Genomic DNA, 16,077 nt, shown 5'->3' on the forward strand with positions numbered 1-16,077 from the left:
TCTTATTAAAGGTAGGGGAGAAATGAAAGTGAAAAGATAACTCTTATAATGGAAGAAAATTACAAGTCATATAGATATTATAGGTTTTTATCCAGAATATATAAAGAACTTTTACAACTCAATAATGAAGAGACAACCCAACCTAAAAATAGGCAAAGGATCTGAATAGATGTCTTTCCAAATAAGATATACAGGTGGCCAATAAGCACATGAAATGATGCTAAACATCATTAATCATCAGGGAAGTGCCAATCAAGAGCACAATGAGAAATTTGTATGAAACTACAAAAGACCATGAAGCCAAAGCAGTCTTGAGAAAGAACAACAAAGCTGGAGGCATCATGCTTCCTGATTTCAAACTATATTAAAAGCTGTAGTAATCAAAACAGTATGGTATTGGCATAAAAACAGAGACATAGATCAATGGAACAGAATAGAGAGCTCAGAAATAAACTTGCACATATATGCTCAATTAATTTACAACAAAGGAGCCAAGAATATACAATGGGAAAGGACAGTCTCTTCAATAAGTGATGTTGGGAAAAGTGGCCAGCTACATGCAAAAGAATGAACCTGGACCACTATTTTACACCATACACGATAATTAGGTCAGAATGGATTAAGGACTTGAACGTAAGATCCGAAACCATTAAACTCCTGAAAGAAAACATAGGCAGTAAGCTCCTTGACGTCAGTCTTGGCAATGACACTTGGATTTGACGTTTAAAGCAACAAAAGCAAAAATAAACAAATGGGACTGTATCAAACTAAAAAGCTTCTGCACAGCAGAGGAAACCATCAACAAAATGAAAAGGCAACTTATAAAGTGGGAGAAAATATTTGTAAACCATATATCTGATAAGGGGTTAATATAAAAAATATTTAAAGAACACACATAGCACAATAGCAAAAAACCCCAGTTTGACTGAAAAATGGGCATAGAATCTGAATAGACATTTTCCCAGGGAAGACACACAGATGAACAACAGGTGCATGAAAAGGTGCTCAACATCGCTGATCATCAGGGAAATGCAAATCAAAACCACAATGAGACATCATCTCTTGTCTGTTAGAATGGCTGTTGTCAAAAAGACAAGAGAGAACAAATGTTAATGGGGATGTAGAGAAAAGGGAGCCCTTGTACACTGTTGGTGGGAATGTCAATTGGTACAACCTCTGTGGAAAATTGTATGGAGGTCCCTCAAAAAATTAACAATAGAACTACCATATGATCCAGCAATTCCAAAGAAAATGAAAACACTAACTCGAAAAGATATGCACCCTCATGTTCATTGCAGCATTATTTACAATAGCCAAAATATGGAAGCAACTTAGGTGTCCATCCACAGATGAATGAATAAAGAAAACATGGTTTATATATACATATACACACACATACATGCACAATGGAATATTGTTCAGTGATAAAAAAAGAAGGAAATCCTACCATGGTGTACCTCGAAGGCATCGTGCTAAGTGAAATAAGTCGGAGAAAGACAAATACCGTATGATCTCACTTACATGTGGATTCTGGAAAAAAATGAGCTAGTCAATAGAGGAGATTGGTGGTTGCCAGAGGCAGAGGGTGGAGGGTGAGCAAAATGGGCGAAGGGAGTCAAAAGGTACAAACTTTCAGCTATTAAATAAATGTCATGGGGATGTAATGTACAGCATGGTGACTATTGTTAATACTGTATTGCATATTTGAAAGTTGCTAAGAGACTAGATCTTAAAAGTTCTCATCATAAGAAATGAAATTTGTTCCTAGGTATGGTGATGGAGGTTAGCTAGACTTACTCTGGTGATCATTTGGCAATATTACATACACTGAATCATTATGGCCTACATCTGAAAGTAATATAATGTAATCATTTATATCACAATGAAGAAAATAACCACCAAGAGATACCACTTCACACCCACTATGATGTCTGTAATCAGGAAGGCAGATCACAACAAGTCTTGGGTAGGGTTTGGAGAAATTGGAACCCTCATTCACTGCTGGCGAGAGTGTGAAATGGTATAGCTACTTAGGAGAACAGTCTGGCAGTTCCTCAAAATGTTAAACGTAGTGTTACCAAATGACTCTACTCCTAGATATATCCAAGAGAAATAAAAATATGATATGCAAAAGAAGCCAATCACAAAAGGCCACAAATTATATGAGTCCATGTATATGAACTGTCCAGAATAGGTAAATGCATAGAAACAGAAAGTAGATTAGTGGCTGTAGGGGTGGGGGTGGGGGAATGGGAAGTGATTGCTAATGGGTGCAGAGTTTCCTTTTGGATGATGAAAATGTTCTGGAATTATGTCATTTTATTGCAGTTCACTTTCTTGATACTTCACAGATACTGTTTTTTTTAGAAATTGAAGGTCTGTGGCAACCCTGTGTTGGACAAGTCTATTGGTGCCATTTTTTTTGACAGTATTTGCTCACTTTATGTCTCTATCACGTTTTGATAATTCTTGCAATATTTCAAACTTTTTCATCATCATTATATTTGTTCTGATGATCTGTGATCAGTTATGTTGCTATTGTAATTGTTTTGGGGCACCACGAACTGCACCCATATAAGACAGCAAACTTAATCAATAAATGTTGTGTGCGTTCTGACTACCCTACCAACTGGCTGTTCCCCGTCTCTCTCCTCTCCTCGGACCTTGCTATTCCCTGAGACACAACAGTCTTGAAATTAGGCCAATTAATATCCGTACAGTGGCCTTGGTAAGTGTTCAAGGGAAAGGAAGAGTTGTACATTCCTCACTTTAAATCTAAAGTTAGAAATGATTAAGCTTAGGAGGACATGTCGAAAGCTGAGATAGGCGGAAAGCTGGGCCTGTTGTGCCAAACAGTTAGCCAAGTGGTGAATGAAGGAAATTAAAAGTGCTACTCCAGTGAACATATGAATGATAAGAAAGCAACACAGCCTTGTTGCTGATATGGAGAAAGTTTTAGTGGTCTGGACAGAAGATCAGACCAACCACAACATTCCCTTCAGTAAAGCCTAATCCAGAGCAAGGCCCTAACTCTCTTCAATTCTGTGAAGGCTGAGAGAGGGAAGGAAGCTGCAGAAGAAAAATTTGAAGCTAGCAGAGATTGGTTCATGAGGTTTAAGGAAAGAAGCCGTCTCCATAACATAAAAGTGCAAGGTGAAGCAGCAAGTGCCGATGCAGAAGCTGAAGCAAGTTATCCAGAAGATCCAGCTAAGATAATGAGAGTGGCAACACTAAACGACAGATTTTCAAGGTAGGTGAAACAGGCTTACATTGGAGGAAGATGTCATCTAGGACTTTCGTAGCTAGACAATAGAAGTCAATGTCTGGCTTCAAAGCTACAAACGACAGGCTGACTTGTTAGAGGCTAATCCAACTGGTGACTTTAAGTTGAAGCCAATGCTCATTTACCATTCCCAAAATCCTAGGGACCTTAAGGGTTATGCTCTGTTGACTCTGCCTGTGTTCTATAAATGGAACAGTAAAGCCTGGATGACATCACATCTGTTTATAACATGGTTTACTGAATATTTTAAGCCCACTGTTGAGACCTACTGCTCAAAACAAAAGATTTCTTTCGAAATATTACTGCTCGTTGACAATGCACCTGGTCACCCAAGAGCTCTGATGGAGATGTACAATGAGACTAAGGTTGTTTTCATGCCATCCGTTCTGTGGCCCATGGATCAGGAGGAATGTTGACTTTTAAGTCTTGTTATTGAAGAAATCCATTTCCTAAGGCTATGGCTGCCATAGGTAGTGATTCCTCTGATGGATCGGGGCAAAGTAAATTGAAAACCTTCTGGAAGGGGTTCACCATTCTGGGTGCCTTATAAACATTTATAATTTATGGGAAGAGGTCAAAATATCAATAATAACAGGAGTTTGGAGGAAGTTGATTCCAATTCTCATGGATGACTTTGAGGGGTTGGAGAGGAAGTGAGTGCAGATCTGGGAGAAATTGCACGAGAACTAGAATTAGGAGTGGAGCCTGAAGACGTGACTGAATCGCTGCAATCTCATGATCAAACTTTAACACATGAGAAGTTGCTTCTTATGGATGAGCAAAGAAAGTGGTTTCTTAAGAAGGAATCTGCTCCTGGTGAAGATGCTGTGAAGATTGTTGAAATGACGACAAAGAATTTAGAATATGACATAAACTTAGCTGATAAAGCGGCAAGCAGGGTGTGAGAGGATTGGAGGATTGACTCCTATTTTGAAAGAGGTTCTGCTGTGGGTAAAATGCTCTCAAACAGCATCGCAGGCTACAGAGAAATTGTTCATGAAAGGAAGAGTCAATCGATGCCACAGACTTCATTGTTGTCTTACTTTAAGAAATTGTCACAGCCGCCCCAACGTTCAGCAACCACACCCTGGTCAGTCAGCGGCCATCAACATCAAGGCAAGATCCTCCACCAGCAAAAGATTAGGACTCGCTGAAGTCAGCAATTTTTAGCACAAAAGTATTTTCAATGAAGGTATGCACATTGGTTTTTTTAGACGTAATGCTTTTGTACGCTTAATGACTATGCTAGACTGTAAGCGTAACTCTTTCATGCACTGGGAAACCCAAGAATTTGTGTGATTCGCTTTATTGTTCTATTTGCTTTATTGCCGTGGTCTGGAACTGAACCTGCAGTATCTCTGAGGTACGCCTGTGGAGGGTGGTGACGACTGCATAATGCTGTGAATAATACTAAAAACCCCTGAATCATAAACTTTAAAAGGGTCAATTTTATGGAATATAAATTCTATCTCAATAAACTTTTATTAAAAAAGAATAAAATAGTCCCAAATTTTGCTTTCTTGGCTTTCAAAGATTGTGGGTGAAACACCTTTTTTTCTGTTTTATCTCATGGCTACCACTTGAGCTTTACTGACATGCATAGATGCCATGAGTTTAGTGGTGTTAGTCAGGTCCCTGGTGAGCAGTTGCCTAAATTACCTAACTACTCTGTACGTGGACAGGGCTGCAGCTTCTGCTTGGGGCGCACTGCGGGCTGGGCAGTAATGAAGGCCGGTCAGCTCACGCAGTCCAGAGAGCAGCGTTTGCAAAGGAAGACTGAGGTCGCTCCCTGGGCATCAGGGAGGCATGTTTACATTTTGCCCGAGTGTGTTTGGTCTCTGAATAAACCAGTAACAAAGATTTTTCAGCCTTAATTTTAGGAGATTTGAATATTAGGTTAATTTGTTTACTGTGTTTACAACCAATTTAAGAAAAAGGCATTTCAGTCATATTTACTTTTTTTTTTTTTTTTGAGGAAGATTAGCCCTGAGCTAACTACTGCCAGTCCTCTTTTTGCTGAGGAAGAGTGGCCCTGAGCTAACCTCCGTGCCCATCTTCCTCTACTTTATACGTGGGATATCTACCACAGCATGGCTTTTGCCAAGCGGTGCCATGTCCGCACCCAGGATCTGAACCGGCAAACCCCGGGCCTCCAAAGCGGAACGTGCGAACTTAACCGCACACCACTGGGCCGACCCCAAGAAAAATGCATTTCAGTCATATTTACTTTTTAAAGAATACAGTAAAGAACTACAAAATATTGAATTATTTTTTAACAGCCTCTTCTTTGAAGTCATTCAATTCAGTATGCATTAGCATCTTCTGTATTCAGTGTGTCTCATAATTAAGATTATAATGTAATATGCTAAAAATTCATTCTTGTAGCTTAATTGGAATTAGAAAATAAAGCAATTCTTTTTAAAATCTACTGCATTCTAAAACACATGTTCTCAAACTTCTCTGTGCATACAAGTCAACTGGGACACATTAAAAATATGGATTTCCTAGGCCTCCACCCCCAAGAGATTGTTTCAATCTGAATTTTTTAGGAACACCCCAGATTCTTCTGAGGAGCAGAGGTTTACAAACACTGCCCTAGGGACATCAGCCTAAAATTAGGAGGCGATGTATGTAAAGTGTTCTTCATGTTACCATAGATAATTAATATGTATTTCTTGAGGTATTTTCCATCCATTTGATGTTAGAAATAGAGGATATGCACACTCTTATTCTGCAATTAGAAAATAATATTTTCTCACAAATGTAACATTTCAGAGTGTGTGAAATTGTAAAAAGTCTTTGTTATCCCCGTTAGCATCTGTGTTGCTTTTACTGTTAATGTAGCCCTGTCTTCACTTTCTGTTCCCAGATTTCTTTTGACCTGGCTGAGTATACTGCAGATGTTGATGGAGTTGGCACCTTACGGCTCCTGGATGCAGTTAAGACCTGTGGCCTTATCAACTCTGTGAAGTTCTACCAAGCCTCAACAAGTGAACTTTATGGGAAAGTGCAAGAAATACCTCAAAAGGAGACCACTCCTTTTTATCCTCGGTCACCATATGGTGAGAGTGCGTGAGCACAGCCTTGCACATGTGCTGCGTTCTCTGTGGGGATGGGGTGTGTGTGTTTCTGCTTTAATTGTATTCGTGTCTCCTGGCTGAAGTCATTTGGGTGTGAGATTAGCATTAAGATAGACTAAAGTGACTAGACTTGTTGAGAAGCATACCTTTATACATTGCTAACTGCAAGTATTTGCGGCCATTGCCTCCAGGGTGAAATTACCACCTCACTTCACCGATCCGTGTTTATTCAACCCTTCCTTACAGATCACTTTAAAAGGAAAATTAGACCCAACACGATTCTTTTTAGTGAACTGTTGTGAGATTGTGCTGAAGAGATAAGGTTTCATGTTTTTTATTTTTCTGATGAAAGTCTCCCTGAGTTCAAACCTTTAAAAAACAAACAAAAAAAGCCTATTACATCTAATATATTTGTAAAAAGAGTATTCAAGAAGGGCTTCAGTGATAAAATTTAAAAGCAGCTAGAATATTAAGATCCTGTATTTTCCTCTTTCTAATTCCTTAAAAGTTAGAAAAAGGGAATAAGACCTAAGAAAGGTCAACCTGATGTATTGTGCACACTATAGTTGAATCAGTTAGATTGTAAAAGAAAGAACTATGGGTATTGCAAAAGTAGGAAATTCTTAAGTTTTCTTTTTGCACATGATTAACTGGCAGAGGAACCATTATTTTGTGTTTGGCTTTTAATTCATGTGTTTTTCTATCTTGATACATTACCAATTACAATTTTTGCAAGTTGTTACTTGTTTAAGATGAGTGTAAATCGCTGTCTTTTATAAAAGAGCCTGTTTTTTATAATACTCAGTCTTTTATTTGCTTTTAAAAAATTGTTCCAACAGGGGCAGCAAAACTCTATGCCTATTGGATCGTGGTGAACTTCCGTGAGGCATATAATCTCTTTGCAGTGAATGGCATTCTCTTCAATCATGAGAGTCCTAGAAGAGGTTAGTAAATATGTTAATTGTAAAAGAGAATTTCTTTAATAACAACAAAATGTTGTATGTCTATTGTGCATATGTACTATATAGACTGGGAAAATTTCGCATGTATTTTTAACTATTGTGAATGTCAGAAGTGATAAATGAAGAAATGTAAATCCAGCATTAATTACTTATTAACTTTGTTACCTTTTTTGTTCAACATGAAAAACTAAACAGTGCTCCAATTTTACCATTTTCACTGGTAGGTCTTATCAAGCATGTTTTCAAGCTAGGTATCAGGAAGTTTCCATATGAATGTAAAGGAATAAACAAACTAATGCTTGTTTCTGGAAGCCACTCTTACTCATGCAGACTCAGCTTGTGAAAATCTATATATTTTTTACTTTGAATCAGTTGAATATTCAGTATTCTTTCTTTACATTCCATTTACACAGACATCCAGAAATTACTATGCTACTAGAGTATATTTTTAAATAAATTTGAGATTAGTTCTTACGTTTAGAATTATCAGTATTTTTCACAAAACTGTTTGCATTGGCTTCTTGCCTTTTCATAGCTGTTGTTGAGACTGTTAGCAACATGCTAATTCTCCTGTTCTAAATATTAGGTTTTGATAAGAAAACGTGTACTCCTATCCCATTTCTATTTATTGAAGCATGAGAAATCTTTACAGAACTTTTGTACTCTTTACAAAGTATAAGTTATCTGTATAATCTAATTCTAAGAAGTTTTATTAAATTTCACTGTCATTTAGCCTTTTAGCTTGAGAAATCCAATGTTATAAGTTGTTTCATGCCCAATAATTTAGTAATGCTTATAACTTTTTCAATTAAATTTTCTGTGACTAGCCACATAATTAAAAACCAGTAAGTCATGAAGAAAGATTTAAGTGATGGATTTATAAAGGTATCTTTAGTGTCAGTACACTTTTATTTTATAATTGTGTAAGTTAAAAATTCTCGTGATGGTCTCCTAAAGCACAAGAACCCAGCCTGTCGTTGCCTGAAAGGGAAACAAGTTAACAAACAGCCGGAAACATTTCTTTAATTAATTTTGTGGTTCTGGGTGTCCTTAGTAGGGGAAAAGGAAAAGGAAGATGGCAGCTGTCCTTGCCTACAGCATTTGGTGTGCTCAAGGAGTCTGTTGAGTAAATGCTAGTCCCTTCTCTTTAGTTGCAAACATGCTTATACACATTCTTTGGGTTTCTGTGCTTTTGACCCCTAAACTTTTCCACCTGCAAAAAAATAGAAGTCAATTGTTTTGGATCAGATTAGGATAGGGCAAAGCATTCTTAGTTGTAGAATGAAAAAATAAATTTAAATATAATCCCCCCTAAAAATTCTCTATTTACATACCTTGTAATCAGAACTACTTTTTTCTTTGTCAATATTAATCATTTTCTTTTAAAAATTTATTTTAAAAGTAATAATTTTTTATTTAGAAGAAAAGTAAACGGTAGTGGAAGGTATAATGAGAAAAGTAAAAGTTCCCTCTCTCACACAGAGTCCCAGCCTGTCCTCAAGCCCCCCGTTAACACTCCTTCAGAAATGTCCCAAGTATCTTTATCTTAAACATACAAATAGGATTATTCTATATGGAATGTTCTGCATATAAGGCTTTTGTTAATATCTGTTAAGAAACTTGGCCTTGTAGTATACACCGCTTTTTGTTTTATTATATATCTGGAAATCAGTGACGTCTCATTTTTTATTTCATTTATATAATCAAATATTGAAAAATTATAGAGGTATATGTGGAAATGATATAATACTTATTTGATAAGAATCTAATAATACAGCATTTCGTGAAACTTGAAAATTAATTTTCATATTAAATTAATCTGATAATATTATTGTTGTTTTGTCATGATTGTTACTTTCCGAGGAGATGCTTTGCCAGGCTGAGTATTCCTTAACTGTAGGACTGTATTTTATTGTTAAATCTCTAGCATCTAAAACAGTGCCTACTTGCTAATAAGCATTCAATAAATATTTTTAAATGAACAAACAAATGAATATCTCGTGTTTCAGCAAAATTTTACTGACTTGAAAGCTAGGTCTGTCTGAATTAGAGAACAGTGGGAAGTTATAGGACAGTTTTAAATAACTGTTGTTTTACTGTTTTTGTGCGTATAGTAATTGAAGGTAGCAAACTATTTTGAAGTAAAGATTCAGTCAATACACTTTAATAAATAGATAAAATTCATTTTTAATTAATCTTAGTTTGTATAACTGTAACTGCTATAGCACTTTTGAGAGTTTATTTTCGTTAAGTATGTTCAATATTTGTGCTTCAGTTCTCTTTTGCCTGTTATCACAGGGAGCACTTTTTTCCTAGATGATGCAGTGGTAAATGATAAACCTCAGTCTAGTCTCAAGTATTTTATCACAAATGCCCAATTAGTAGAGGTGAGAACTGATGTAGCTTTTTTAGGACAGGTACTTTTTCTCTAATAAAAAATAATTGAGAAGGCTGCTTTTTACTGCGTAAATAACATTCCATGAGAATTTCTGACTTTAAAAGGTATGGAAGAAATATTTTTTAATATAAAGGTGTTCTAGACCAGAGGTTGGCAAACTATGACCTGTGGGCCAAATCCAGCCCATCAGCCTACTTTTGTCAATAAAGTTTTATTGGAGCACAGCCGCACCTGTCTCTTTGGATATTGTCTAAGGCTGCTTTCACAGTAGAGTCCTGTGACCTGCAAAGCCTAAAATACTTATTGTCTGGCCCTTTAAGAAGACATTTGCTGGCCCCAGCTTAGAATAGTTAGATCCTCAACCTCAAGAAACTTTCAGCTGGGTTTAGTATGGGTTTCTCCCAAAGTAGCAAGACAGTCTGATAGAAAGATTTCTGATAAACATTAAAGTCAAAGTGAGTCAATAGTTAACCCATCCGTAAACAGAATTCTGCTGCAAGTGTTTTGGCAGCTGGGGTTCTCTGTGCTTTGCTGAAGTACTGAGGTGTGGAACCAAATGAACTAGTAACTGACTGAAGATGTGGAGCATCGCTCGTTGCTGCAACCCCCACTCCTGAGTTTGACACTTTTTTTATGTTTTTGACTATATTATGTATCTTTTATCCATTCTACTGCTTCGTGGTTTTCTTTTTACGTATATTTCTTTTGTTTTGTTATGAGACGTTTATAATACCTCTAAAGATAGTTAGGCTCACCTGTTGTGGCACAGAATTAACAGTTGAAAATTATCGATCTAGGGAATAAAGCCAGTAATCCAAGGATGTCAGCCGTCTAGTCACTCTTTCAGTTAAGGCAGGGTGATTGATATGCTCATGCTTTAGGTTTACTTTGTATAAAGTGGAGGTACTTTAGTAATATTTACTACAAATGCATAATGAATAATTCTTAAAGTACTAGAATTATATGTCCATAAAGGTACAAAAATGCATGATCATCATATGTGAATACTACTATGTATTATATAATTGTATTCACAGGTACTAACAAGTTGTTTTCATTCATAAGCACTCAACTTTTGAAATAAAAATTGTACTATTCTTTTTCTAATTAAAAGAGTAGTTGCTTTATGGATAAATTGTGCAAAACTGGACCTGTATCTGAAAAACTTTTTCCTCTTGTGTTTGTTCTCCAAACTTGAAATTCTTTGTCTGACTGTTCTATTTACATATCTATATATCTATAGGTACATAAATACAGTGTTCTCTTTGCCACAAATAGGGCTATATTGTCACCTTTCTTTTGGAAATAGGGATTTATATGTTCTCTATGTAGGAAATAATGGCTGTATTTATTGTCTAGAACTATTAAATTTCTGTGAGGAAACTGTCATGTACAAAAAATCTTTTTGCTTTTCTTGCTGTTTCTTTGAAAGGTAATCAGTTAATAAGACTGTGATGATATAAAGCTGTTAACTATATAAATTAAACTGAAAAAATGCTGAGAGATTTTTAAATTAAAGTAGCTTGTGAATAACGATATTAGAGTTTCTTTTGAAATATATTGTTTATTAATAATACAATCTACTCTTAAATTTAAGATTATTCTGCAAACCAGAACATTAAAAGCAAGCCTATTAGTAAAGCTAGCAGAAATTTTTCTACTTCTAATGGTTTATTCCTTTAGAAGATCAGGTAACAGGAATACCTACTATTCATCACCTGGATAATTAAACCATTTTGCTAATTATATTTTATTCATATATTAGCAGATTACTCTGGCATCATAAATACAAATTTGATGACCTTTAAAAAATTATAAATAATGTTAATATATTGTAAATAAAATATTGCAAATTAAGAAAACATTTTGCGTGATCATTAAGAGGGAACAAAATGAGGGAAATCCTATCTTCTAGTTTCAGGAGATAGAACAATCAAATGATTGCATTAAATTTGTCTTGATTTCTTGGCTTTGATGATTATAGCCATTGTGATTAAGTGATTAAGGGTGAAATGCACATAATATTGGGCATTCTTTTTTTAAATGTGACTTTTCCATTTTTAATATGAGTGTAAAATTATTGTCCTAGGTTCCTACAGCTAAGGAATGGTGTAGGTTTCTGAGAGACTTCCCAGAACCCATGTCCCTGAGAAAGCCTGCACCAGGAGTGTGCTCGGTGAAAGTTCTCTGCTGTCTTGTGTCGGCAGGTGGGGCTGAAGTGTCTGCCAGCTCATAGTGGTGGGCGCATTTACTTTTTTTTCCTTCTTTTTCTTTGTTGCTGAGGAAGATTTGCCCTGAGCTAACATCTGTTGCCAATCTTCCTTTTTTTGTATGTGAGCCCCAGCAATATCATGGCCACTGACAGATGAGTGGTGTAGGTCTGCACCTGGGAAGTGAACCCGGGCTACCAAAATGGCCTGTGCCAAACTTAACTACTAGGCCATGAGGGCTGGTCCGGGCCGTTTACTTGTGACTCTTACTGGAGTGCCAATGACTGTGGAGAAGGAGGTCAATTTAAGAATTTCCAGTCTTTTTATGAGGGTATTTTTCTTATGTTGACTCACGTGAATATGTAGATCATTAGATCAGTCTGGACAATGTAGTGCCTGCTACTTCCAGAATCAACTGAAGAAGTCAAGCTTGGCTAAGTGAACCAACCTCGCTGCTATTAGTTTATTAGCAATAGTCACGTACAGTGTTTGATTTCATCCCATGGGTACCTTTAGCCTGAGTAGGAAATCACGGTCCATGTTGACAGTGTTATTTCTTCCGTTCTTCTCCCACTTTTTCTTTTTTTAAGTGTTTAAGGATGGAATATTTACTCACCTCTGGATGAATGAAATATTCTCTCTTCTCAGTAGATTTTCTCCTTTTTTTCTCCTTCCATGCTTGACTGACCCCTAATGATGCTGTCTTTCACATTCGATGTGTAACTGTGCTACCTTCTCTATGACCATGAAGCTTTATGAAGAGACTCCCTCACTGCCTTCTCCGTCCAGGAGCTTCTCAGTTGCTGGACTCACTATTTTCTCTGGAGGCTGGTGCATGTATGTGTTTATTTTATTTTGTATTTCTTTCTTAGTTGAGAAGAACTTTTTATTTACCAGCTGAGGGAATCAGAGTAGTTTGGGCGTTATCATCATCACCAAGCACATTATAACAGTAAAAAATACTATACCCATGAGCTGTTTTTTTGCATTTGACATAGAGATTTAATATTCTAAAGGTACTTTCAGAGACATTTTGACTAACTTGTTTAACTTACACATTTCTTTATGTGTCTGTGAAAATTCATACATACTTCTTTTTTTTTCCTGTTTAATTTAAAAATGTATATTAACCCATTAGGTAATATTTTTGAAAGATCTTTTAGAGAACAGATAGTTGACATCTGCCTGCATGTATTTTCCCCAAATACCCTGAGAATTTATGGGATGGAAAGGAGTTTAGGATCATTGCATCCCATTTATTTCATTTCATCAATGAAGAAACTGAAGCAGTGTGAGATTAAGTTGCCCCGGTCACAAAACGAACAAATGTCAATGCTGAGGCTAGAAAAGATCCTGGAGAAAGGAGGAATGACGTAAACATTGTTCATATTTGTAGAAATAGTGTATATATGAATTTTAGATTTGGAACTGGAAGAAATGACCCTCCATGAGACAGAGCTGATCCTGTATTATGGAATGAAGTAAGTGGAGAAGTTGGAAATCTGCCTGAATTGCTCCTATCTTTTGTAAAAGATATTAATTAGTTTGGGTAAAGGCAATATTCCTCTCAGATGTTTAGCAGAAATAATCATAATGAAAACATTAGTTTTATAATATTAAAATATAAATGTTACATGAAGCAAATGACTTATCTTGAGCATCACCAGGAAGCTGGCAATGAGAAAAAATAGAACTAATACAAAATATATTAAAAATCATGGGGCAATAAGAAGTTATAAAGTACTTTAAATATATCTGTAATTAACAGTTTGACTACCACAGATGGATGGTGTACCACTACTGTTTAGCTCTTGAGCCATTTTTAGATGATACAGCACATGCCTCTAAATATGGGCTTCATGAGAAATCATATATATCAGTCTAAACACAGTGTTCACCTGAGAGGATCTGACATTTTGAGATTCATGAACTTGTGGTTTTGAGTTTTAGACTTTGAGTTTTTTTTTTTAGCTGGCAAATGTTTTGCTTCTTAAAATCTCTAACTGTGTTTAATATCATAAGTTAATCTTCAGATTTTTTTAAAACTAGTTCATATAAAAGTTAACTACTTACGTCATAAGTAAAGTTTTGAATAATTTTCCCCTTTGTTCATTTTTTCTAAAGATTGTTCTTTATTCATTGCTGTAAACATAAGATTAATACTCTAGGATGGTGGTTCTCAACTGAAGGTAGAGGAATGAGGGTGGGGAGAGCATGGCTTTGCCCCTCAGAGGACATGTGACAGTGTCTGGAGATTGTCACAACTCCACAATATTTGGTTCTCACCACTGGAGGTGAGGAACTGCTACCAGGACCTAGTGGGGAGGAGCCAGGGATGCTCCTAAACATCCTGCAATGCACAGCAGCCCCAACAACAAAGAATTATGCATCCCCAAATGTCAGTAGTGCTGAGGATGAGGATCCCTGCTATAGAATTTCACCCTCAGATGTTCTTATCACCAAATCTAGATGAATGTCATCTGTAAGACTAGGATCTTCTCTTTCTTTACACATCACTTTTACTTTGCAGAAAATCCTTCATAGAGCTTTAGCAAACATTTAGCTAAACACAGGAGGAAAAGACTGGGATTTAAATACCTCCATGTGAAACTACGTAGGCCTTCGATATTCTGGTTTACTGCAGGTCAGACCCAAGTGGGAGAAGCCCAGAGAACAGAGTTGTTATTTCAGGGCTCTCCTAGTTATTTGGGGCTGAATTCTCACCTTAGTGACATACTGGTCCACAGAACCATGTCAGGGTGGATCCATAACCCTCCCTCCACCTCCAAAATAAGTGAACATATTTATTTTTTCTTATAAATTACAGCAAGAGGAAAACTTACCTTTCACAATAAAGGAAGATGTCTGTAAAGTCCATGTTCTGGCCTTGGTGTAAGACCACCATTAAAATGGATTCGAGGTAATCATTCAATGCATAGGATTACAGTAATATTATTGTGAGAGGTTCAATGTATATGAGAATTTTCCTTTAAAATTATCCAAATTCATAGATATTTTAGTGCTTTAGAGGATAATAAATGCATGATATAAATAACTGGAACTTGCTTTATTTAATCCTAGTAGGCAGAAAGCACTTCTCTTTCTCTGTGTGTGTATATATGTAAATAAAATAATCTCTTTAGAAATCACTAAGTTAGTATTTGCCAGTCTCAGTTGCAAGTTCAAATCATGCTGCTACGGAAATACCAAGAAACAAGCAAACCAACATCAAACAGCCCAATATTTTATTTGTATTTCTATCTATTAAAGTTGCTCTGTGTTTTTCTAGATGAGCATCATAGCCTTAACTTATTGAAAAAAATTTTACATGCCCATTGTGAAATCAGGGGGTGAAGTAATCTCGTGTTAGAGTTCAGCAGAGCGTTATAGGTTTTGCACAATACTGTTTTGTCTGTGTGTACGTGGTTAGACTCTTGACCACTCACCTTGGACCCACCCCGTTCTAGGTGGCCTTTCTGCTTGTGCACAAAGTGACTTCATCTAGTTTACTATCACAGTCGTAGACTGTGATTCTTCACAGATGACATGTACACTTGGAGATCACAGAGCTGTCTGCCTATATTATTCTCTGAGGAGAGATGAGCTTTAGTTGCTTAAACATGAAAGACTTTTGAAGCAATACTTGGGTCTAATTGAGGTGGTTATTACCACTAAATAAAGTCCTTCCCACCTACTGAGGTGAGACTTGTGGGATTGTTAAATTGATTTTTTAAAATATCTTATAATTTCTTTGTATTTGCATATGAAACCAAACTGATGACTATCTGACCTTGCATAGCACAACTCCCACAGTGTAAGCATGCAGTGTACACAGCTGTTAAGAGTGCGATAAGCCGCTCGGAGCCAGGCCTGGATGGAGTCAGGTTGGCCATGTTACTTACTCAGACCTCAGTTTCCTCTTCTCTCTTGATAAGAATGCCTACCTAATAGGTGCATTGTGAGGATCATTGAGACAATACACATCAGTTATTTACTTGTGAGTTCATTGTAAAAGTTAAATAGGAGAGCAGACATGAAAAACATTAATACAGTTCCTGATAGATTTTGAACACTTGTTTCTTTTTCCCTCCTCTTTTCTTCCCTCTTCCTGTATTTTCAATGCTGAGTCCTAGATTATTAGTTT

At 36.4% G+C, this 16,077-nt stretch overlaps 1 protein-coding gene across 1 annotated transcript in view; it reads left to right on the forward strand.

The window, feature by feature from the left end:
- The window catches only part of GMDS (GDP-mannose 4,6-dehydratase), a 648,158-nt gene that overhangs the window by 288,069 nt on the left and 344,012 nt on the right, over positions 1 to 16,077 (forward strand). Inside the window, exons 5-6 of the mRNA XM_044773351.2 lie at positions 6,153 to 6,345; positions 7,203 to 7,307. Of these exons, the coding sequence (XP_044629286.2) occupies positions 6,153 to 6,345; positions 7,203 to 7,307 (298 nt within the window). The remainder of the gene's footprint in view (positions 1 to 6,152; positions 6,346 to 7,202; positions 7,308 to 16,077) is intronic.

Source organism: Equus asinus, chromosome 8 (assembly GCF_041296235.1).
Source record: "Equus asinus isolate D_3611 breed Donkey chromosome 8, EquAss-T2T_v2, whole genome shotgun sequence".
NCBI lineage: Eukaryota > Metazoa > Chordata > Mammalia > Perissodactyla > Equidae > Equus > Equus asinus.